The sequence below is a fragment of the Stylophora pistillata genome, chromosome 2 (genome assembly GCF_964205215.1).
Source record: "Stylophora pistillata chromosome 2, jaStyPist1.2, whole genome shotgun sequence".
NCBI lineage: Eukaryota > Metazoa > Cnidaria > Anthozoa > Scleractinia > Pocilloporidae > Stylophora > Stylophora pistillata.
Window position 1 is genome coordinate 2,020,035 of NC_142520.1, and position 24,609 is coordinate 2,044,643.

The window sequence follows — 24,609 nt, forward strand, 5'->3', positions numbered from 1 at the left end:
ACTGTAAATTGGCCACCGCAAAGAGTTTCTTCGGCCGATCTTTCGAGCGTTAGCCCTTCGTCAGAGCGAAACGTCAGCTCTTGAAAGGCTATTTACGGTGGCCAAGATACTTCCCAACTAGCCAATCAGCACGCACGAGCAGCACTGTTCACCTGTGTGGCATATACCAAACGTTCTTGTCAAAATAAGCCAGTTTAGGTAATTTCGCTTTCACACTTGTTTACCCTTCACAAAGTTTCTAATTCCGTTTGTACGTACATACTGTCAGCGCCAGTTAATTTTTTTTTCGCTTTCTTTCCCCGCTGTTTTCAGTTTCTGTTAGTCAAGTTCCTGCAGATATGTAATCATGGATCGTTTGCCAGTTTGGTTCGTGTTACCTTCGTTTCTTTAGGGTTTCGGACATTTTGGAACCTCCAGAAAAACATGAGGTCTAAACAGAAGCTCTTCAGATCGACCCAAATATCATAATGATTAAGACAGAGGGAAGGAAAACCACTCTTCTAGTTATAATCAAAGCTAATTTCGGACCAACACTCACGGTCCTAAAACAACTGACTGAGTTTGTATGACGTATGCAAATGATTAGACATTCTAGTCTTCTCGGATGATTACGATAAACTCCGGCTTCTTCTCCCTATTGGTTTACTTTCACGGTAAGGAATAAGGAAACTCGCTCCCGATGTTGGCACCTGCAAAGTTTTCCCGCAAAAAATTTTAAACTGCTCAATGCAGTGTAACCAAAGCCGAAGCAAAGTGTTATGCACTAGCGCATATTCATATGAAGAATGCGTTGTGTAAAAAAACGTTATTATCATTAGTTATTTAAATTCACACCACGTGAGATCCACGTTGATGTTTATAGTAATAAGGCATGTTCTAGCGTTCGCTACACGCCTTTGTACGCAATAAGACCCGGCCAATCGCGCAACATTTCAACGAAACATCCTGCAACAGTGTTGGAACGTGTCGTGAGATGTTGTTAAGGAGCTGGTCGAACGCGCGCAACATATCGCAACTCCAAAAAGTATTGCAACTAAAATTTGACTATTTTTAAACTTGATCCAACACCGTCCGACATCTTTCAACATGTCGCTACAAGGTGGCCAAACGTGTGTAACACGCTGTGCACGACAATGTTGCAAGATGTTGCATTGAAATGTTAGCCGTACCTCTAAGATCGTGCCAAGCTGTAATTGACGTCAGCTTGAGTTGATATACAGTAAACTCGTTTGATGTCAAACGAACGCACAGCTTGCTTTCCTGCCAACAAATGGCGATTTGATAGCACCGATCTCCATTGTTTTGTTGCTCTGCCAAGTTAATATTTTTGCTGATTTGCAAAGTTAAGGTAAATGTTATTGCAAAGAGTCAATTATTATCCATTGGTGTCCGCTTATGAGAGAGCGTAAACAAAAGAAAACTCCAATTTTCAATTTCAAATGTGTTCGTGTTCGTCTACGAGAGTGTCCGTTTACGGGAATGTGTAAATAGAGAGTGGCTGGGAGAAAAAAGGGGAATTAAAGTGTCCGCAAGTAACGTTAGCGCTAGCGGAGAGTTGACCGCTGTAGAAAACTAAACTAGAAGAAACAAAATAACATTAAAGAGGATCTGTCCCGAAGCTAATGCTCCGCGTGTCAGTCAAATCACTCCCAGACGCGCGCAATACAGTCGAAAAACTCTCACCAATAATTACTCAGTTGTGATTTGTGAAGTCAAACAAATACAGTTTTCAAGTATCTTTTTATTTACATATTTGACATCTTTTTTTTACAAAGATCTGTGTCCATTTGCCCCTATCCATTGGTAAATTTGTAAATTTTCTTTGTCACAACCGTCAACTCCTACTTGATTTTCACAGGTTTCAAAATCCACGGTCACAAAATACCGAACAGGAAATGTAGTAATTGCATTAAGAATGAATGAAAGAGAAAGTTTATCTAAGACAGGAAACTCGTTATCACTTTACAAGCCACAAAAACAAATCAGATAATTAGTCATTTAAAATCGTTTAACTATTTAACACGCAAATTAGGGTCACAAGGCTACACGTGTCTCTACAACTGCCACTAGATTTGAAGCGACAAGAGGTGTTCTCCGCAAATCTTCGAAGAATTTCTGAGTCTAATTATCCCATGAGAAAAACACGTGGATTCCGATAATCGATACGTCAATGTGCTTACACTCTCTACACTCACTCACGCAATACACTACACTGTTTAGCAATACACTCACGAACCCGCGAGAAACGAACGCCAGGAAAATATACTTCTAAGTCATACTTTCCATTTAACTCGGTAAAAATAAATCATAGTCTTACACGAGTATTGCGTATTTGCCGCACAAAAAATAGCTTGTTTAGCAACATGGCTACCCTGAAGATCAAACGCGCCGTACACAAAACTGTCATGATGCCTGCTGTCCGTCAGCGGTATTTGCCGGGTACGAATATCCCGGATGTTATACGTCAGGTGCCATTGCTGTGAGATGTCCCTAGCTGACTTGTTGTAAAAGGCGCCTAACGCGATTGAGATCCCTGACAAGTTTTCTGAACTCTGTTTTTCTCACAGGCTGGGAGGGTGTACCATAAGCCTCTTCAAGAACTACAAGTCATGAGGAGAGAAAAATGTTACTGAAATGCAAAATGTAACTAAGCCATTCCCTAAGATATGTCAAGCTTCTGTTTTCGAACTACGGTGAATGTAAAGCCTTTGATATGAAAATCATTTCTTACCTCTCGCGCAATAAGACACAGCAGCACAGCGATCAAATGTCAGTCATGCGCAAGGAGTACAACCTTGGCCGCCCGCGCGCCGATTTCCCGCGAAAAATGTTCCAAGGAAAACATAAGAAACCGCCATTACGCAAAATATGCGAAAAAAATTTAAATTTTCATGAAAATATGGATAGAAGACAAACCAATAAAAAAGACAACTCAAGACATTTCGAACTCATAACTAATTTGATTACGAGTTTCCTCTTAATTCACCATTTTGTTTGGAGCTTTATCTAAAAAGTTATAAAAAAAAAAAAAAAAAAAATGAAAAACGCGAAGTAATGCCTTGTGCAGTTGATGTAACTCTCGAAAGACAATTGGCTCTGACAGCCTAAAAGCAAGCCACCTAACCACTACAACGAACAAAAATGCGCAGACGTTTGATCGCTTCACTGCACCTGTTCTCTTCTTGAGAGTAACAGAGTATATTTCAACTTGGATTTCGTACAAACATGGCACGTTTGTAAATATAAAGCACAGCTTTAAACCATGGAGAAAACAAAAAGATTGTCTTGTGGGTCAGAAGACACAGTTACGTACTCGAACCGAAATTAATTCATTTACAAGCCTCTGCAATGCGTTCTCCCGCCCCATGGTAAGCAAGTGGGCACGCAGTGTTGTGCACGCAATAGGGACTTTAGGGAGCTTTAGCAACGACGACGGCGACGGCAACGAAAACGTCTTGTCGAAATCTAACTTTTCGTATTTGTAACTCTTTCGAGGTTATTCCGATGTGTCTCACTTGGAAAATGCTGGCGAACTATTCAGGGACTATATCACTACGAACGGCGTTAAAGTAAGGAGAAATAAAGAAAAATTAACCGTCATGCGCTCACGTTCTCGAGAAAACCTAAAATTTGGTTATTTCACGTTGATGTTTTGCCGAGAACGGCAAAGAAATGTACCAAAATGTTAAACGCACGTGCAGGGCGATTGTTTGTGCTCATTAAGCCTATTGTTTTCTGCCGTTCTCGTTGCCGTCGCCGTCGTCGTTGCCAAAGCTCCCTTTTAAGCAGTCAGGACGGCAACACCACAGAAAACGTCGATTAAAAAATGAGTTTTTACTTAAGTTAGAATTTCGAAAATGGCTGCATGTGTTTACCGTCTCATGGAGCGCCAGGCCTCAAACTCAACATAACGCATAAAAGTAGCGTTGAGTTCCAAATGTAAATGAAAATAATTTGCCGCCGCTGTTTCGCTTCGCAGACGACGCAAATTTTGGTGATTTCACGTTGTTGTTTTGCAAAGGACGGCTAAGAAATGTACAAAGTTTTAAAACGCACGTGCTGGGCTATCGTTCTACCAATTAGATCTATTGTTTTTCTACGTTCTCGTTGCCGTAGCCGTCGTGGTTTGCTTAAAGTCCCTATTATTCCGCGAGATTGTGCACACGTGGTTACGCGCAATTCGGTATCAGTGAGCTTTTTGAAAAGATTCGAGAACGTTCAATAAATCGGAAATAATTTCCAAGACTCACCTGCTAACTGTTGTTCAATCTGATCCATACGTCCTTCCAGACCATCCTGTATCTGCGTGATATCATCCAGCAGGTTATTCATGGCTCCCACGCTCTCATCATCTGACAGACTCTGTCCAGATTCCTGATTTTCTGTTTTGATCTCACTCGCTCGAGTCCCCCCTCCACTGGCTGGATTTCTTGACTCATTCTCCTGTTTAAACTGAGCTTCGGATCCCATTTGGGTGTTTGTCTCTCCGGGGGATGTCTTCACCTCTGAGTGATCTCCCCTAGATGACCCTCCTGAAGGTTTCAATTCTACTGATTTCTCAGTCCCTTCTGTGCCATTTCCGGGCTTAACCGCAGATTGAACAATTTCAGATTTACTGGCAGATTTCTCTTCAGGTTTCCCCAGCTCAGACGACGCGCTTTTCATAAACACTGTCTGTCCACCGGCAGGAACTAAAGCCGGGATGGGAGACTGTGGGTCTTCCTCTTTCTTCATCACATCGGATTGTCCTTCGCTTTTATCAGGGCGCGATTCAATACTTGCGCTCACCGACCCTTCCCCTGTTCCTGACGAACTGGAAACTGTCGACATTAAAACTGACCCTGCGCTCAACACAGGCGCGCTTTTATCTTGTATATTGTTATTGGTGTCACCAGGGCCTTCTTCAGGAAGGGGTGGGGTAGAGGGACGTTCTTCCTTCACTTTTGGCAGCCCGTTCTCAGAAAGAGCCCCAAGCTCTGTGTGACCATTTACGACAGGACTGCTTTTACTTTCGGTGTAAGCAGTTTTTGGTCCTTGCTCGCTAAGGTTTTTAAGGCAGCTATCCTTGACAGTTTTTTCTGTCGATTCTGTTTGGTCAACGTTTGTTGTTGAACCCCTCTGCGGTTTTTTCCAGCATTTCAGATCAGGATGAGACGGTTTCCTAGAAAGGAAAATAAAACACAAACACAAAGTTAAGAAATCAGAGGAGAAAACACTTTGCATTACCTTATCGGGATTGTACACAGTCAGAAAGTCAGGCTGAGTGAAGTAAATCAAATCCATTGCAATCTTACAGTACTTTCGAAACCCACCTGAAAACTGCTCTGAAGATTCAAAAGACGCGAATAGGTGGAGGCCTTAATTTATTTAATATTTAAGAGGTGAGATAATGAGAAGGGAAGGCTTTTGGTGTTAAGTTCTGTTTTAGTTTTTTTTTTTTTGAAGGATATTTCAATCTACAGTAGCCTGCAGCGCAGACGTCTTAATGAGACGACTAAACGTTTAGAAGCGCGCGATCGTTTATGTGAGCGGCCATGTTCAATTTGGCGCTAAAGTCGACGGTAGGGGGAGGGGGCGGGGATGGTCAAATTTTCACTTCACCACCCTAACCTCTTCCATATTTTTTCAGTATCGCTCACCCCATTGGTACAAATTTCTTTCTCTCCCCAGCTTTCCGCTTCCATTAAAATCAAAGACGACGCCCATAATTTTCGCTAAGAAAATGCTGGGCACTAGCTCCCCAAAATTACCCTTGCTCTGCTGGCTACATTTTACTGAGGCGAACTGTATTTACCTGAGAAGTTCAAATTTGAGCTTCAAACTGCGTAAGGAGCGGTTCACATCATGCATGTCACTCATCAGGCCGTGAGTGGCCAGGTTCAACTCTGCTGAGTATTCAGGTTCTGGGTTTAATGAAAAAGGCATGCATGCCAGGGTACCTCGTCTGAACCAATCATAATCGTTCTGCAACAGAAGTAAAAGCAAGGGTTACTGACGTCAACGTGAAGACGCGGTGGGTCTGGGTTCGAGCCCCTGACCAGGTCTTGGGCGAGACACTAACCTCTCAGTGTCTCTCTCCACCCTGGAGAAAAGAATGGGCACCGGCAAACCCTCAGGGAGACCTTGATGAAATACTGCAAGAGGAAGGGAAGGTAGGGGCGAGGGAGAGAGAGAAAGGAAGCCTCTTGTGGTAGGCTTGTGGGGGCATACCATTTAACGGAGAAGCAACGCTCTAATTCATTTCACACCCAAAAAAAAAAAAAAAACAACAAAACAAAACAAAACAAAACAAAAGAGAAAGTCTTCGGCGGCGTTTGCCACACAGATCACAACATCAGAGTTGTTGCCATTTACATGCATACGTCGTAGGAGAAACAAGCACTGAAGAGAAAAGATGAAGTGGTACCTTGTATTTTGCGCTTTTCCTTAACCCTGAAAGAAAGCCACGAAAACAAAAGGAATAAATAATTAATACAAAGCAACTGGCAGCTGTATGAAGTCAACGAGTGTAACCCTTTTTCTTATAGATAATTTGTAACGACAAGTTTTACCTCTTGGTTTTGCGCACACATAACAGACGTAATTTGGCGGAACAGTTTGTTCACTGAGGCCCACACACTCACTGTGCTGCCATGTTAGACACTGCTCACACTACAATGACAACGACATAAGATGGAAAAATTAAAACAAAAGAAGATGTCTACGTTAAGGGGAAAGGAAAGCCTGTTCATCCGCGGAGGATAGGGTAAAATTAAAAAAAAAAAAAAAAAAAATACGCGATTTAGGATGTCTGAATGCTAAAGGTGCAGGAGAGAGGAAAAGTGGTCTGTCTTGCCAATGGAGATTTGAAAAGAAGGGAGAACTTAACTCCATGGACTTAAAAAAAGCCTGCTCGGCCATTTAGCTGAGAAAGGGAAGGAGGGGGGGAAGTGCACCTTCCCCAACCTTGAGAGCTTGCTTCACAACACCAGAGTGGGATTGAACAAAAAGATCACCTGTATCATGAAACCTCCTTCCTCTGACTCATTACACGAACACCTGATCACATCTCCATTAATATCCTCCTCTTCTTCCACATCCATGCACTCCATCGTCCCTGGGTCAATATTCTCAGTATCCCCACCACCCCCCTCAATCTCCAGGTCTAGCTCCTGACTGACACAAGGTTCAGAGTCCATACTGGTGGACATAACCACATCTGATGACTCCTGCTCCAGCGGTTCTGGTTTTATAGTTGCCGGAGGGACCACACTGCTTGGACTGGTTATCTGAGGGCTGGCTGAAGAAAGTGTGGCTGGGGCTGATGACCGGTGTATGCGACGCTTGTGTAGGCGATGCTGACTGCCAAACTCTGGGGAAGTGTCAGGGGTTGAGTCAGACCTGACGGCGACTAACCGATAATAATAATAAAAAAATATAATGAAACAGGCCACCATGATGCAATGACAAGCAACACTAGATTGTGTTCATGTAAACAGAACTCCCTGCTTACAAGAACGTGAAAATAACCAGTTAAAAAAAAAAAAAAGAAAGAGAAACAGAAAAACAAAACTAAACAAGATTTTGTTAAAACAGCCATCATTAAAGCTGACTGCTGACAATAGTCGTCCAACATAATAATAACCAATACAACAATAACCGAACCAATCATGGTGAGACAGGTGCTGGCCTTAAACAATTAGCATACCAGGTGGAAAGGTCTGGATCTGAGACTTACACAGGTCATTGTGTTGTGTTCTTAGGCAAGACACTTTGCTCTCACAGTGCCTCTTTCCCACTGAAGTAGAAATGGTAACCCTGCAAATTCTCAGGGAAACGAGACGAGACATCAGGGAAGGGGGGAATCTGCAATGGTTAGCAACTCACCCAGGGGGGGGAGGGGGTAAAAATACTTCTCTTCCCTTAATGCTAAAGAGACTGGGATGGGGTCCACCTGGATAAGCCACTTGGGTCACAGGCAGACTTAGCCTTTTTTAATTTTTTTTTTTCAATATTTAGAAGGGGTGAAAACTTGGCAAATCCACACCTGGTTTTTTTCTTTTCATTCCAGCTTTGTCCTTTTGATTATGGTAGTACTTGATGTGATATTCCAAGCCACTTTCTTTACGAAATGACTTGTCACATCCAGGTATTTGACACTTGTATTTGTTGTGGTCCATCTCAATGATCAATTCCTTAGGAGCTGAAATTAAATGCAAGATTTCAATCAAATAAAAAGGCCCAACAAAAATGCAAACTACAAAAATTTGATGCAAAACTTTAAATGACTCACCCAGATCTTTAGACTTGCGCATCTGCAATAAAAAGTATTCTGCCATTAGTTTTCTTCATCAACATCATCTACATTAAACAAATTTGAGCAGAAAAACAAATAACAAATACATAAAAAAGACAAGCCATTTCTTTATACTGTGGTGTACCAACTGGAAGATTTCTTTTCAAGTGAAGACCTATTTATTTGTTTCTTTGCTTGGTTTATCACAATTGACAAAGTTGAAAAATAATTAAAAGAAAATGGTCTGTCCACTACCCCTGCATAATTGTATACCTAGTGCCCCAATCTCATGAAGTAACTTTAAATTGAAATTGCACATCTTCCTAGAAAAAAAAAATCTCCTTCATCTTTACAGATGAGTACATTTTGGAAGTATTCTTTATCATAGTAGGTTAATTTTTTTTCTTAGGATAAGCATCTAGGTTGTTCTTTGACCAAAAGGCATCTGAAGGGACATTGACAATGACTTTCATAAAAAACACTGCCTCATGGCACAAATATCTTACCCTGCCAGGAAGGAGACCTTGTAAACCATCTGGGCTCAAATCCCGAGACTGAGGCTCCCCTGATATTCCAGCTGTCTGAAACACAGACGTAGCAGTGGCACTAGTTGGTGTTGCTGTGGTGGGTACTTTCTGATTTGACATAGGTGTTAACTGACTTGTTGGTACTGAAGTTTTATCACTTTTCTCTGTCTCTGTTCCATCTTTGGACACCTCTCTGGAATGAGCTTCTAAAATGGTAGGTTTTGAGGCAATACTTTCCCCACCCTCGCCACCCCTTTGAACAGCACTCTGCTCAGCACTGGAAGCATTTTCAGCTGATGGCACATATGGAGCTTCTACACTTGAAGGTGATGATGCTGGCAATGATTTGGTTGGAAGGGGCCTTTCACTTTTGCGGGAGCGTCTGTTTTGATGTTTAGAGCTCTCTGAGGTAGGACTTATACTGGCTGGAATAGGAGGAGCTTGAGAACTTGGGGGAATTTGAAGACCACGATCTAAGATAAAAAAAAAAGAAAGAAAGAAAAAAAAAATTAAAGATGATTCTTTGATATACGAGAAAAATGGGAAACAGGCTACATATCTGACTATTCTGTAAGCTCTTTTAGTGCAAAAAGAGATGCAAGGCTTCCATTGCATAATCAAACAGTAGAATTGTTTGTCTTCCCAGTACACAAGTGGGTGAGCCTAACTCCAGAGCTCTCAGCTGTTGCTCACAATCAAAAGCACCAAAAGTACTTACCATCATGTGCATGCCAAAGGTCTTCATGGTGATGGCTCACTGGTAAGAAGGTCTGCGATGTTGGGGGCCCATGTCTAAGACCTACCCATGCTCCAGGAGGGGCTTGTTCTCTAAAATGAGGTATTCCTGGTCCACCACGAAGAATCCTCTGTTCACATTGCATCAGCTGTGCTAGTGCACTCTCGTGGGTGGGAGGAGGCGGAGGAGGTGTCCCACGAGGGAGTGGAGGGTACACAGGTTGTCGCACACCAGCAGGACAAGAACCTGTGGAGTGAAAAAAACTGCTGCATTAACATATTACAACAATGAAAAAAAATTCTTCTTGTTCTCTGTTGATTCTGGTGTTACTTCTGGACAAAAAGCCTTCCTCCAATTATTAAATCAAAATTTCATAAAAAACTCCATCTTTTCAAAAAGTGCAATTAACAGATAGTGTTTCAGTCAAGTTAAGTTGGAAAGCTGATTCAAGAGAGGAAGTGGGGCCATTTCGTTGCCATTTCAACAACAGCTATTTTAGTAAGCAGAATGTCAAAGATCTTGTGCTACAAAAAAAAAATCGGCTTGGATATCTTTTTCTCTCTCAATCCAGCCTTCCCAAAGTTACTCAACTCAAACATGATCAGGTGATGATGAACATTTAAACAAGAACTTACAATTAAAATACCAGTCATGTTTTTTTTTTAACTTTGGGTGTAATGCTTGGAAGAGCACTTTTTTGGCCAATCAAGCAACTGGACCCTCAGCAAGTGATAGTTATCAAATGACTACTTACACTGACCAATGCAATGTCCATGCGGAGGATAGTGCATTCCATGCGCATACAGCATGTACCCTGACGATGGAGGAGGATACTCAGGGTGAGGATGCATGTGACCAGGGGGAAGGTGCATCCCATGGCCTGGGTGTGGTCCATACAGGTGCTGATGGTGAGGAGTGGGGCAACATGACCCTGGCATCGGTGAATAAATAAGGGGAGGGGGTCCAGGAGGAGGAGGAGGTGGATATGCCTCTCGAGGGTAGGGTGGTGGATTGGGAGGAGGTGATGGGCTCAGTGCAGAGGGAGGTGGTGGTGAGTGATGTTTTGTAAGTTGAAAAGCAGAAGGTGAATGAGCTGCAGCTTGGGCTTCACTCTGCCGTTGCGCTGACAGCTTTCCAGTGATCTGGTCCAACCGAAATTTCTTGGCCTGGTATGTCTGTTTTTTGGGAGCAGCTTGATTTTCAGTTGCTGCAGTCAACCCTGTTGGGCTTGTTGGAGTGGTTGGAGTACATGCTACACTTTCTGTAGGTATTGTCACAATAGTTAATTCATTTTCTGTTGAAGGAACCTCTTTCTTCTCCTCTGGTTTTACATCAGGAAGTAAAGGTTTATCAATATCCATAAATGCCATTGAGTATCCATATCCTCTAGGACTTATTGAAGATGATCTACTTCCCTTAAAACTCCTTCTTCGTTGTACAGTTTTCTCACTTTTAGCAGTAGTTTTAGTGCTTGTTTTTGGGGGAGCCCCCTTTGAGGGCAAATTAGCCCCCTGGGCATCTACTTTGGGGGGTGAGGTAGCCCTTGGGGTAAATTGTTGTTTGGTTGAAGGACTAACTTTTGAAGATAAACTTGTTTTCAATGACATGCCACTTTTAGCCTTGCGCGTTCTTGACAGGCGTTCAGCTCGTGAAAGTGTTCTTTTAATTTTGGGACCTTTTGAAGTTTTTAGTTTAGAAGTTGGATTGCTTGGTTTAGAAGTCACTATTGAAGCACTTGTCTCTGTTTTTGACAGAGTTCCAAATATAGGCGAAGAATCATTTTTCTCTAAGGGCACCTCAACGTTGGAGTCTTGAATATTTCTACTATAACTATATTCATTTTCTTCATCTGGGGGGAGATCACTTTGAGGCTCAAGTTCAACACTCTCATCGTCTATATTTGAAGTGTTTTCTGAAGCATTCTTGTCCGTATTTTTTGAATCGTAGTCCACCCACTGTCCTTCTATATTTTCATCTTTAAAACTCAAACTGTCTCTAATATCATCCCTGTAACTATCCTCTTGTTTATCCTTTGGTTTATGATAATCTTGAGGATCACTTGCCAAAGGATCGAGAGCAGGAGCTCCTTTGTTTTCACTCTCTGAGGTGTCCTGTGTGTTTGATAAGTGTAATGATGCTGTCGATATGGGAGAATGTTCCTTGAGAGCCAGGAAAACCTTCCTGTTGTCATTTCCAGTTTCATTACTGGACTTCTGTTTCTCTTCCTGTTTCTTTTTTAGTTCATCACTTATTTTGTGCACAGTTCTTTTCTCCATGAATCTTTTCTTCCTTCTTCCACCCCCTGTGGATGTTTTCTGATCTGGTATTTTCTCTGCATGTGTTCTATGCTTCATTAATTGGTTAAAATTACTCTCCAACGAATCCTCTTTTTCTGTCACTTGTTGTACAGTAACATGTTTTTCTTTACTATCTGAAAGCTCTTCATTTTTGATGAATGATTCCACATCAGCTTCAATTTCTTTATTTTTCTTGTCCCTCAAATTAAATTTGAAGAAAAAACAGCAATGAATATTTAGCAGTGGGATGCCATGATGAATGAGTTAAGGTTCTACCAGAAACTCTTGACAACTCTTTTGGCCAAGTGCCATAAAAGGATCTCCTTAAAAGTTTTGTTTTTGTTTTTTGTTTTTATGTTTTGACTACAAATTTTAGAATGTTTTTAGACTAGTACACAAAAATGAACTTGACACTTACTGTTTTTGAGAATCCACTGTTTGCTCATCAACTTCAAGCATCTCAGCTGGACTTGACACACTGGACTCGCTTGCTGTCCCAAAGTCGTCTTTCCTGAAAATATCAATGTTCCACAGAAGAGAGTTAATGGTCATCGTAGAAAGTGCTGCAGAAAACAAAGAATGGAAACTTCTCCCACAGCAACAACAAGAAAAAGAACAAGAAAAAGAACAAAAAAAACAAAAAAAAACAAAAAAAAATTCTTACTCGTGCATCATTTTTCCTTTTCTTCCCCTGTAATCCTTTCTCTTCATTGGAATGACTGTTGTAGGGCTTGTCTCTGAGCTCCTCTTACGAGCTCTTTCAGCTCTAGCAGATGCCATTTGCTGCCGTCTCTCTCTTCTTTCTTGAATTTCCCTTTCATGCTCTTGCTTGTCATTGGAACTCATATTTATCTTCTGTAAAGAAGGGAAAAATCACAGATCTATCACAAAGTAATGTGAAAAAAAAGTCATGCTGTCAGTACTTCAATCAAGATCCAAGCAAAGTAGTAAAACTGTCGTGTTCCACAGAATGCAATCTTATCCCTGTTCCTCAAACATGATGCAACTTGGAGTTTTGCTACTTTCCCTGGATGACACATTCACAAATAACCCCCCACACCATACACACCAGGGCTCAAGTTTAATTTTTGGAGTACTTACCCTTCGGGTTAGTAGACATCTTTTCTACAAACCAAATTACAAAGTTTGGTATCCAAGCTCACAAGTTACGATATCTCAAATATTCAACATTTTGATAATAATGACTACCGTAGGACAAATTTAAAGAGTAGCTGAAATTGCACAGTGACCTTAAAAATGTTGACAATTGTGCACTTATTTTATTTCCCTCTCGTTTACCATGATTAGTCAAGAACATTATCATCAACAGCACATTCTCTAAAAATAGTTTAAGTTGATTTAACAACTTGAGTATTCTAAGTATTCCTCTGAGATTCAGGTCTATGCGCTCTTTGTCCCGAAGTCCACCAATGTTTAAATATGTTGGAAAATTTAACTAACCATTTTGGGTTAGTTGGACACATTTTTAGTCGACAATTACTAACCATTGGTTAACGGGTTACTGTTAATTTCGAGCCCTGCACACCCTCACCCCCTCTATTTGTTGGGTTGCCCTACCACTTAGCTGTTACCAGTTAATGCTCCTGAGTGGAAACAGACACTATGGAGCAAAGTGTCTTGCCAAGAATGCAACAAGAACCACCCCATCAGGGCTTGAACCAAGACCTCTTCCTAACAAACTCTGGTCCACAATCCACTTGGCCATCGCCTTTCCAAAACTTTTAGGCCCTAAACAAACTGACATCTAGTTATGAATTAAATTAATCTGAACAGTACTCACCCTATTATCTGGTTTGATATTTACTCTGTGGACCACCTTCTTGAATCCATCATAAAAGTGAACTTCATATGAACCTATAGCACAAGGAGCTGGATTAATTTCAATCATAAATACAGCCTGCTAAATTATCATCTTCCTGAATTATAGATTAACATTCATTCATCATGGACAATTGTGTTTCATTCTTGTGCAAAAAGATTATGTGGTAGAGCAATAAAATTCAAACAAAGCGGTTGCTCTGGCTGTTTGGGTTTTTAAACATTTTTCCAACTACCTAGTCTATGGATCAAAAATATAACAAACAGGGGAATCCCCTCAGCTACATAAATAGCAATGTAAACTGAAACACACATGTTTATAAGTCAATTTATCACACTGATAAATGAGCTTGATTGTCAGTTTCGAAACTATACCAAACACATAACATACAGTGTATTGTTTAATTTTTACTGTTTTTGTAACAGATAACTGGTGATGCAGGTTTAATTTGCAGGTGATACCTGTTTAACTTGCACCAAGGCAACCACTCACTGCCTCAATTGTTTATAACACTCTTTTAACAAGGATCAAATGTAGTCTTCACTACCAATATCTGTAGATCAATTCTCTTCACTAATTGCTAGAACTTTCCTTGTACAAGAGTGTATTTTTTTACTTGGGATTTGGCATTACATCAAGACAACATTCCCTTACTGCAAGTTTTTTTACTCTCAGTACCGGTCTAGTTAACATTGTAACAATATTGTTCGAAGAAGTTAAATTTGGTTTTGATTCCACATTTTCTACTTCTATTTAAAATGATTGTCACTAATAAAAAAAAATAATCATTTGTGACCTCTCATGCAAAAACATTCCTAACGGTAGCCATTCAAACAGTGAACAGAACAGCAAGTGAACGGGTGACAGACAGCTTGAAAAGCCGTTTGAAACGGATGCTGTGAACGGATGAACGGCTAATTAAAATTTTCGAATGGATGAGGTCAAACAGATGAATGGCTAGTGAAAATTTTCGAACGGATGAATGGCTAATCAAAATTTTCGAATGGATGACGTTGAACGGATGAACGGCTAATTAAAATTTTCGAAGGGATTAGGTTGCACGGATGAACGGCTAGTGAAAATTATCGAAGGGATGAACGGCTAATTTTTCGAACACTGAGATGAGCCTCACAGATGAGATCCAATGGATAAATGGCTAAGCGGTCGAACAAGTGATTGCCTGTAGAAATTATTTGAATAGATGGTTTCGTCAAAACGAATGCCAACACAGGCGTCCCAAGCTCTCATCTTGAGCCAAAGCAAAGGATTATTTCATGAAAGTGTCACGTGTTGGCTGACGCGGTGTTAAGTTACGCGAGGTATTTGACACAATCTGTGAAAAGATCACTTGAAACGAGTCAAAACTCAATCGTTTGAATAGTTTGACTTCGCTTTCGGTGCATTCAAATGGATTATAATTAATATTGTTATTATTGAATTCGACCGATTAAGATAAGGTACAACCAAGGAACATGCACGCGAAAAGCATACAATTCGATAGTTCTTAACTTCACTTCGGGTTTAAATTTCTATAATCCCAGCTTCCCTGTCACTCCATCAAAAATGTGTTGCCTTGGTAACTGCTAACAACTTGTGTCAATTACCGCCATTTCACACAATCACAAAATGGAGAAAAGAAACGAGAGAAGATATGGATTGCGATCACACCGAAAATGTTTTTACCATCGTTGCCAAAGTGCCAAGTGAATGGCTGATGAATTTTCTCGAACGGATAGCTCGAACCATTCGAACGGATGATGAATACTCAAGAACGGATTGCTGGAGGCGTTTGAACAAATTATGAATATTCAAGAATGGATAGCTAGAGGCGTTCGAATGGATGATGAGGTTTCTTAAGCGGATAGCTCGAACGGTTTGAATGGATGATGAATATTCAAGAACGGATAGCTTGAGGCATTCAAACAGCACGCCAATCCAGTCGAACGGCCGATGAACGGCTGGTGAATGGCTATCCATTTAAAAACGGCTAACGTTCAGAACATTTTCCCGTGAGAGGTCACATTTAATGAATTTTCGCATGCACACTTAAAAGATCATAGATTTGTAACTGCTATCCAGAATCCCTTAAATAAAGTTTCATATTTTGAATTTTTTCCCCCTCTCTATTTACAATTATTTGCCAAAGGCGAGGTGAATATCGTTGAGTAATCCATGAGACGAAGTCGAGGGGATTATTCGAAAATATTCACTGAACCTGAGGCGAATAACTGTTTTAGTATAATTTCAGCGCCGAACAACAGAGAAATCTCTAAAATCATAACATTTTAGCAACATTTATTAACATCTTATTTTAACGTTTTATATTAACCGCACGGAGGGGTTTATATAGCTTCATATAAGGAACCGCTCGACCAATCAGATTGCTGGAAACTCTTTGCTAAGCTCTGAAATTATACTAATTGTAAAACATTGATTGTAGTGCAAAGGTGGATGAGTGCATGCAGCATCATGTTAACCCTTTATCTCTCATGAGTGATCAAGACAGAATTTCTCCTCATGGTTTCAATGCAACATAAGCAGTCAAGTACTGAAAATAAAGAAAAATATCCACTAAGACACTTTAGTTGATTCAATATCAAATTCTCCTAACTGACATCATAATTATATGGCAGAAAGTAAGGAGAATTGCTAACAAGATCTTGGGAGTGAGAAGGTTCAACCGTGGTCAGAGGGATTCACTGTATTGATTTACCCCCCTGGTTACAGTTAATGATTCATATATTCAATTTGAAAATCCTTACTAATTTACAGAATGATGTTTCACCTTCACTAAGGCACTTGGCAATTTTTGCTGGGTAGAACTTGCAATCCTGCCACTTTGCTAATACACGATCACCAGTTTTCCAATCCTGCATACACCAAGAAACCACAAATTATATATCATCACTGATTTTCCCACTCCATATCAGCACAAAAGGAGGGTCTTTAGCTTATAAAAATGTCTGAATGTGGGAAACTCCATGCCAGCAATACAAGCCAGAAGGATTGTAGCATACAATACCTACCTCTTACTAACTGAGTTCAAGGTCTGTACTGTAAGTAACTGACCAAGTTTTTTTTGGCTTAGATTTTGCGCAAGGGCCATAATCTAAGCCAAAAAAAAAAAAAAAACGAGGTTCCATGACTTACAGTATAGGCAGCTAAAACTAGGTTGGCAAGATATTTACTTCATATCTACTTTATTTCTGGGTTCAAATATAGGGGGAAAGACTTCAGTTCAAACAAAATTTTGAATTATAATTAAATTAGCAAGCTCCATGATGAAAGATGACCTGATTAACTGACCCAACACAGTGCATGTACCATCTAAGAGATAACTTGCCCACAGAACAAAGTTTCAACAGACTGTAATATACACCCAGTCTACATGCAGCATCTACATGCAGCATCTACATGCAGCGTCTACATGCAGCGTCTACATGCAGTGTCTACATGCAGTGTCTACATGCAGTGTCTACATGCTTCGGCCAAATATATCTAAATGGGGATATGTTGCTATCTTTTAGGCTGGTACTGTATTGATGTTGTGGAACAGTCCAGACAAGGCAGGGCTTGACACTAACTTTTCTTACTAGCCAAGCGGCTATATAGTGACAACTTAGATGTTAATTAATACAATTTCAGTTAGTTTGCTAGCCAAACTGGCTAGTGGAAATCGAAAACCACTGGCCAAAACTGAATTTCTACAAGTCTGAGGCTTCTGTTAGTGTCCAGCCCTGCAAGGGTTAACCTAGAAAACACTGACACTTACAATGCAGACTATGGTACATGTGCCCTATCCCAAAAACTGTTTATTTGAAATACGAAACTCATCTTAAGTCCAAGTTGTACAGTGTATGAAATGAATTGATCACATGGTCACAATGTTAAGAAATAATCAAAATTAAAGTTGAGTTTTTCCCTGTGAATTTCAAAACAATGTCGAATTCTAGGCATCAAAAAATTAAAGACAAAGCACGTACAGCAAAGAAAAGCTAAGTATTATAGAAAAGAAAAACAACAAGATTACGTTACTGATCACTATAGAAGGAACGAGCTCTGCATCAAAGTAATTACAAACATCCCATGCAATATTATTAACTAAGTTAAAAACCAGAGAATGTATGCAGACATTTGTTCTACTTCAAAGCACTAGGGCAAAGTCACAGAAAGAAGTGATATTTTCCTTATTCACATGCCATGAAACCAGATAAAAAATGATCAAATTTGAATTAACACTCACTAAAGGAAGTTTGTGTGTTTCACACTTTGCAATGCACATAAGTTGAATGTTTTCCAGCTACATTTGCTTGTCAATAAATTCTTTTTGATCCTGAAAATATATTTTTTTTTAAGTTTGACAATCATGCAATAAGTGTTCCTTGAATGGGGCACAAGGAAATAGTTTACAATGGAGCATAAAACATGACTCAAGAAAAGGTATGTCATTCTAGAAGAGTGCAATGAAAAATTAATTTCAGTTTTTCTGATATTTCTACCTTCTTCATACAACTGGAAATAATTTTACCTAGAAGCAACCAATGTGATGTGGGCTTTGCTTCATCAAAAGATGCAAAAACACTCCGTGGAGTGATAGAGATGGTTTTGAAAATATTAAATGAGAAATGAAAGTTGTCAATGCTGTAGCAGTTATTGAACAGGGTCACAAATAAGAACAACAGATGTAATAACAGCGTGGAAATAAAAAGAGTTGTGCTGTCAAAAATGAAAAGTTGTTTGAAACCTTGGATAAGTATCACATGAAACTACACATTCATCAGATGAATTAAATAAACAAAGTGAGGACTGAAAACTACATTTGCTTTTTGGTTTAAATCACGGAGAAACTGAAGTTAACTTGTGGACATAAAGACACAATTCTGCAAACATTGTTGCTGGATGAACTTCATCGGTTCCAAAGCTATTTCAGACAATCTCATAATTGTAAGAACAACTAGCTGTTAAATGCTCAAAGAAAAATTCAATCTTGATCTACATACATGAACAACATGGTTTAGTTTAAAAATCATTATTTTACATTATGACATAAGGTGGTATTTTTACAAGATAAAAATAGCAAAATGGACTCATCTTATTAACCTGATAGTCGCAAACTTCCTGTTCATCGCAAGGCACAAATGAAGAGGGCCACAGCACAAAGAAAGCAAGAGAAATATACTTTAGATTTAACCAGGAGTGTACATATACTTGCAAGTAAAACACACAATCTATTAATAATGTAACAGGGAATATAACACAAAAACATCTGCATAATGAATGAATGGGATTTTAAACAATGGGGTTATAAGAGGGTTATCTAAAGAAGAAATTTATGTTGAAGATCAGGAATTGTTGAAGCAGAAAGCAAAGATCACCAAATAGTAGGTACACATCACTTTAATGGAGGAACAACTCCTAAAAGAGGCAAAACTTAATATTGAACTTCAAGCAGTACAATCACATTATAGAAATTCATTGGAAATGGAAGACTCCGTATTGGATGCTAAATGTAATTTCTTGTGACATCTGTTTGACTAATGATGCGATCAAATTGATTTGCAGTTAGAATGCCATCCAATGAGATAACTGAATTCAATGACTGTCTTTTTTAAAGAGCACTTGGACAAAAAAGAGTTTTAATTTGTTTACATCGCTTTCACTGGGACAACCCTCCCAGCAAAATGCAATTAGCACAAATTAAGCACAGGTGAAAGACAGAAACAACTATAATATTAAATCAGTATAGGGATGAAGCATAAAGACAACTTAGATGTTGCTCAGTTCAAGTAAGCTCCAAATGGATTCCAGATAATAAAGATTACGATTTTTTCCTAACACATTTTGAAAATAGGAAAGAAGACCATGGAGCATAACTAAAAACAAAAAAACTACATAGTACAGCGAAAACAAAGTTCAGCACCTGTTCTTCCACCTTAGCTCTTTGTACAGTAGATGTACAGTCGATATATAAAATCAAAATTTTGAAAAGAAATGCCCCAAAAAGGAAGATTGCATGCACAGAGAGAAGCTGAAGGTCAGAGTGAATTTACTAATGAGATAATGTAGTGAGTAAATCTTTCAGAGCTGTTTTTTTTTTTCCTTCATGGGTAGCATGTGTAATTGGGGATAGAAATCAGGACCAGTGATGGAAAATTAAAAGTAACGCAAAAAGCATGTTAGTCAAAAACAAAGATTTTTCGGTAACATAGGCATGTATGTTCACACAGTTACATTTTGATTCATGCATCAACAATGATGTGACAAAGGCAAGGTATCCACCAAAATCAAATGTTCTGACAACTTTTGATACCACAATTTCTGCCTATCATTATCTTGTACTCTTCTCTATTTCATGCCTCTGTATTTTAAGACAGGAAAATTTAAGCAAAATCCACTCTTATGATTTAAAAAAGATTTAGTGGCAGAATTATACTGGTCTACAAAGATAACAGATTTAATGTTATATTGTGTTAGTCTTACTCAAGAATTAATAAAAAATACCCGATAATTTACTAAACTAGCACAATGTACCTATTTCCTTTCTGAGCTTAGTTGAACAAAATAAGCCAGGCATGTCAAACCTTTTCTTCTTTAGAGTCCTGAAACAGGTGCTGTCGTCCGTGTGGTCTCAATCGTTCGCTGTCAAATGCAATCCACTCATCATAACGATGATTCCAGCCCTCAAAGTGAATCAATACCTTTTTTTCTTTATCATCAACACGGCATATTTTAGCAGTATACCTGAAAGATTATGAAAAAGGTGAAATACAATTAACTTACCAGCAAAAACTTTGTCATCAATGTTTTGCTTTAAAAAAAGAACCTGAGGCATTTTTTGTACAAAGCCAGCCAAAAAACTGAGTAATGGCAGAAAAAATATTCCGGAAATGAAAATTCCTAAATAATTATCATTTTATAAGGATTTCCACCACTGAGAAAAGCTGTAACTGCATGAGTAAAATTATGATACTTTTTAAGTGAAATGATATCACTAATTGGCTGTGATCGTCAGTCAGGTTAATGAAACAATAGCAAAGCAAGGCTCTGCTCTAAGGAAAATTGAATGGAGCCCAGTGCTCTGAAACTGTGAAATCCAGGGTGCCTAGCATATGCTTTTTGTGAAAAAACTAAAATTCCTGAGTCGCCCAAGAACAAAAGTAAGGTGCCAGGGGCCACCGAGCGCTGCTAGACCACAGCTTTGCAGAGCCTTAACCATTTTAAATCCAGAGTGGTTTGTCAAAATTTTCCAGGATTATGTTCCATGGTGTTTTTATGTTAAACAATAATAATACATGATTCCTTGTAGATATTGAATTTCTCCTCTAGTATTTAACTCTATATATCACTTGTTCTCTATGCTCACTTGTGAGATAATGAGTTGAACACTTAAAAGATAAATTCCATTTCTACACAAGCCAATGTATCAATCTCTATACAAAGAGATAGCTACCTATGCATTTAACCAATCTTTTTGTTTATCTCACCACTAATAATCATGATTAGAGCATTTTCTCATAAAAGAATCTGATCTTCCCAAGAAGAAAGAATATGTTAGTCAAAATGGGTTGCTCACCATACTGGCTCACAATTTTGATCAGTGGTTATGCTTTCCAGAGGCAAAAAGTTATTTAACTTAAAAAAAATTCACTATAACAGGGGGCAGTTTCAACATAGTAACAATCTGTATAAAAATATCACATCATCTACTTCAACAATACTCCAAATGTGAAAGTGTAGTGTGATCGTCCGGGAGAGTGTAGTCCTGAGATTAGGACTGTTGTCGGTGGTGGTGACTGATGATTCAACAACCTGTGTGGAAGTCATCATCAGAGTCAACCTTGAGTCAAACCATTCACTGCAATACTGTAAATGCTATGGCTTACACTTGGCCCAGTTTTTCTCTGCACAAATAAGATGTATTAAGTTGAACTTTGTAACCAGCTTTGGATGAGTTTTTGAAAAACTCTCTTAGATACCATGATGTGCAAAGGCTTTCAAGCAATTGCAAAAGCTCTTAGTTTGTGCTGCTGAGAATATCATTAAGCCAATGAGAAGTGGTTTTTGCCAGCCTAAAGCAGTTCCATTTCAGCTTCTTTATGTATTTGTTTATAAACACAGATGTTTTATTTGTTCACAGAGAGCACATGTAAACTACTCCGTGAAAATAGAGAGTAATTATTTCAATTTCCAACCAATGAAGGGAATGAACTTGTCCATCTGTGTTCAGGTTTTAAAATTCACCAGGGTTTGTTATTTTTGCTCGAATTCAGCCTCTTGTTATACATATTTGCCAGTGTAAGAAGTGACAATATTAAAGAATACTGAATAAATATAAAGAATCACATTAAAAGTAGTTTTGTACCTGAAGAATATATACCTTACGTACGTAGGTAGGTCTATGTGTAATTTGAAAAGCTGAATATCACAGTCGTTCAAGATTATAGTTCATATCAATTTCTACAAAAGTACAATGGAGCATACTAGTAAAACTTCAATTTAGATCACTTCAAATAAAAAAAAATAATAAAAAATTGCAATATTTTTAACTTGATGCGGTGACATCATTATCGGCACAAAATTAATACAAACTTCAAATCGACATTTTTCCAATCTTGCCCCGAAAGGCACTTTGTGAAACTATATACGTAACATAGCAGAGATAAAGAAGAGGAAAATACTTGGTGTCTCACGGCCAAATTTTGGAATGTCACCGCCATAAATCGGTTTATAACGAAAATTTCTGAGAACAACAGGCTGAAATCAGCCAAGCATGCAAGCAAACAAAATTTGAGTTACGCGCGCAGTTTTTTTTACTAACATTCCCACCAAAATCACGAGTCAGAGACAAGGGAAACTCTTCGTGCTAGAAACAATACTACTCACCAACTTAACGTGTAATCCATTGCTTCGAGCCGGGCACCGACTTGGAAATTAATTTTATTTTTCGTCGAAGTGGGAGAGGTTTTAGTCGACATAATGACCTTCACTGTTGACGATTCGTATAACGCTAAACCATTTGCCCTACACCAGGCGAGTCATTGCTCGAACACCACGCACACAAGAAGGAATGCAATCCGTAACCCTGAAAGTAAAAAAACTTCTCTCTCCGAAGACAACACCGTAGGTCAATGTAACAAGAAACGCTTTCTTTCGTGAATCAATAGGAAACAACATGACTCAAATATCCACGAGGATTATAAGTACAACCATAACACCTTGCGAGCAGTAGGTTCATTTAACCAAGGTGCTGGTACATGACAACACATATTGCTCCTTTCATTCTGCGGCCATTTTGGAACAAAAATAATAGATGTGATTTTCTTGATAATAATTCCTTAATGGCGCCAATTTTTGCCTTCTTTTGTGTTATTCAAATAGAAATATGTTTGGGTGACCTAATAATAAATAAAAAGCAATGCGTGACTTTGCCCTTAAATTGTGAAAATTTTCAGAAACACACTCTCTAATTGTTATGAAAATGACAAAGTGCAGCAAACTTTAAATGACTAAATAACACTTGGAAAAAGATAAATAAAAGAATGAATTATTCTATGTATGCTGCAAAGAGAGGGTGTCATATTGTGTACAACAACTACATTTTAGGTTATGCACAAGTTACCTAGTAAGTTAATAGTTTTTGTAATTTTTAGTGAGAAATAACTGCATTTCAGGTGTAAAGATAATGTAAAAAATATCATACTTCCTCATTTTAAATATTGCTTGCAAGCACTTTCTGAAAAAGATGCATTTAACTGTTTTTCAAAGTTCCTCTTTTGTGTTGAAAATCCTCTAAAAGGACCACACCCACAATCAGGTTACTTTGCAAAAATGCGTGATCCTTCTCATTTCTGAATTGAAATACATTTCATTATAAGCTTTGCTTTGCAGATGCAGTGGAAAGGAGATAAATGGAAAAAATCAAGTGTATAAACAATGTTTTTCCTATTCCGAACATAATTTGACTGTCTTGTTATAAATATTAATGGAAGGTAACCATCAAAAATCTGAGAACAGCCTTCATGAAGGTTTGTCTGTTTGTATCCAAGTTAAGAATTACGTTATAAAGAGTAAGTCAAGTTGCCAGTTCTAAATTCACATTTGGTCTCATGATTACAACTAGAATGAAGAAAATGCCTTTGATTTGAAATGGCAGTGTAAAAAAAAGTCTAACACAAATAATGGTGACCTTTTCATACTACAAGAAACATATTACTTTTAAGTTTTTGAGTTTCAGAATCCTAAGCTTCATTAAAATCTCAGTAAGAAACAAAATTCACTAATGCATTGTGCCAGGTACAAGAGAAATTATTTCTCCTGATGTGTTTTCCACAGATTTAGTTTGGAAAAGCTCTGCCAGGTCTCAACATTCATCCTCTCCTTAAATTTAAAGGAGGGGTTATTTTCATGAAATGTTATGCTTTCTAGGCTGAGACACCTTCAACATTAAGTATTTAGGAATTTGATACCAATTACTAAAGATAAAATCCATTTTTTTCTAAACTTTATATATTCTTCACTGCATGACTGAGCATAGTAAATAACAGTTTATAATTATTCAGTCAACCATAAATATCATATCATTTACATGCTTTAGTTCCCAACTGGTTGTTACTGATGATACAGTATTGAAAAAAAACAAAAATAAACTGATGAAATACCTTATTTTGCTTTCAAAAAGACATTAAAATATTTTTTTTAAGGTAAAAAACACTATAAAATTATCTCCATCTCCACATTTTCCCACAAACCTTTTCATAACAAATCCAGTCTCTTACCTTTGTCGTGTTCTTTCTTTGTAAACACTGAGCAAGATCTGCTTTTGTTTATATAACGAAAAATCATATGCCAAAAGTTCCCTATATGACAAAGGAAATAGAACAGTTTTTATTTATGAGCCCACGGTGAGATACTCAGCGGTGATTCATATGAATTTA

At 38.6% G+C, this 24,609-nt stretch overlaps 1 protein-coding gene across 5 annotated transcripts; it reads right to left on the minus strand.

Annotated features, from left to right (window-relative positions):
* Positions 1-1,721: 1,721 nt before the first annotated feature.
* Positions 1,722-24,562, minus strand: LOC111340364 (uncharacterized). 5 transcript variants are annotated; one of them, XM_088749116.1, is made up of 18 exons: positions 22,559-22,876; positions 20,257-20,416; positions 18,776-18,793; positions 16,461-16,545; positions 13,637-13,710; positions 12,500-12,690; positions 12,254-12,346; positions 10,299-12,034; positions 9,521-9,784; positions 8,782-9,275; positions 8,273-8,294; positions 8,027-8,182; positions 6,996-7,390; positions 6,552-6,651; positions 6,407-6,432; positions 5,795-5,964; positions 4,251-5,161; positions 1,722-2,600 (listed from the first exon to the last, which is right to left on the minus strand). In XM_088749116.1, exons 1-18 carry the CDS (start codon positions 22,648-22,650, stop codon positions 2,491-2,493), a joined length of 5,097 nt encoding a protein of 1,698 aa, XP_088605242.1. In that variant the 5' UTR covers positions 22,651-22,876; the 3' UTR covers positions 1,722-2,490. The 5 variants fall into 5 exon arrangements, with proteins under 5 accessions (XP_088605242.1, XP_022802937.2, XP_088605243.1 ...); XM_022947202.2 differs by having other exon boundaries at positions 10,293-12,034; XM_088749117.1 differs by lacking the exons at positions 18,776-18,793; positions 22,559-22,876 and adding an exon at positions 24,451-24,562 and having other exon boundaries at positions 10,293-12,034.
* Between the last annotated feature and the right edge of the window lie 47 nt (positions 24,563-24,609).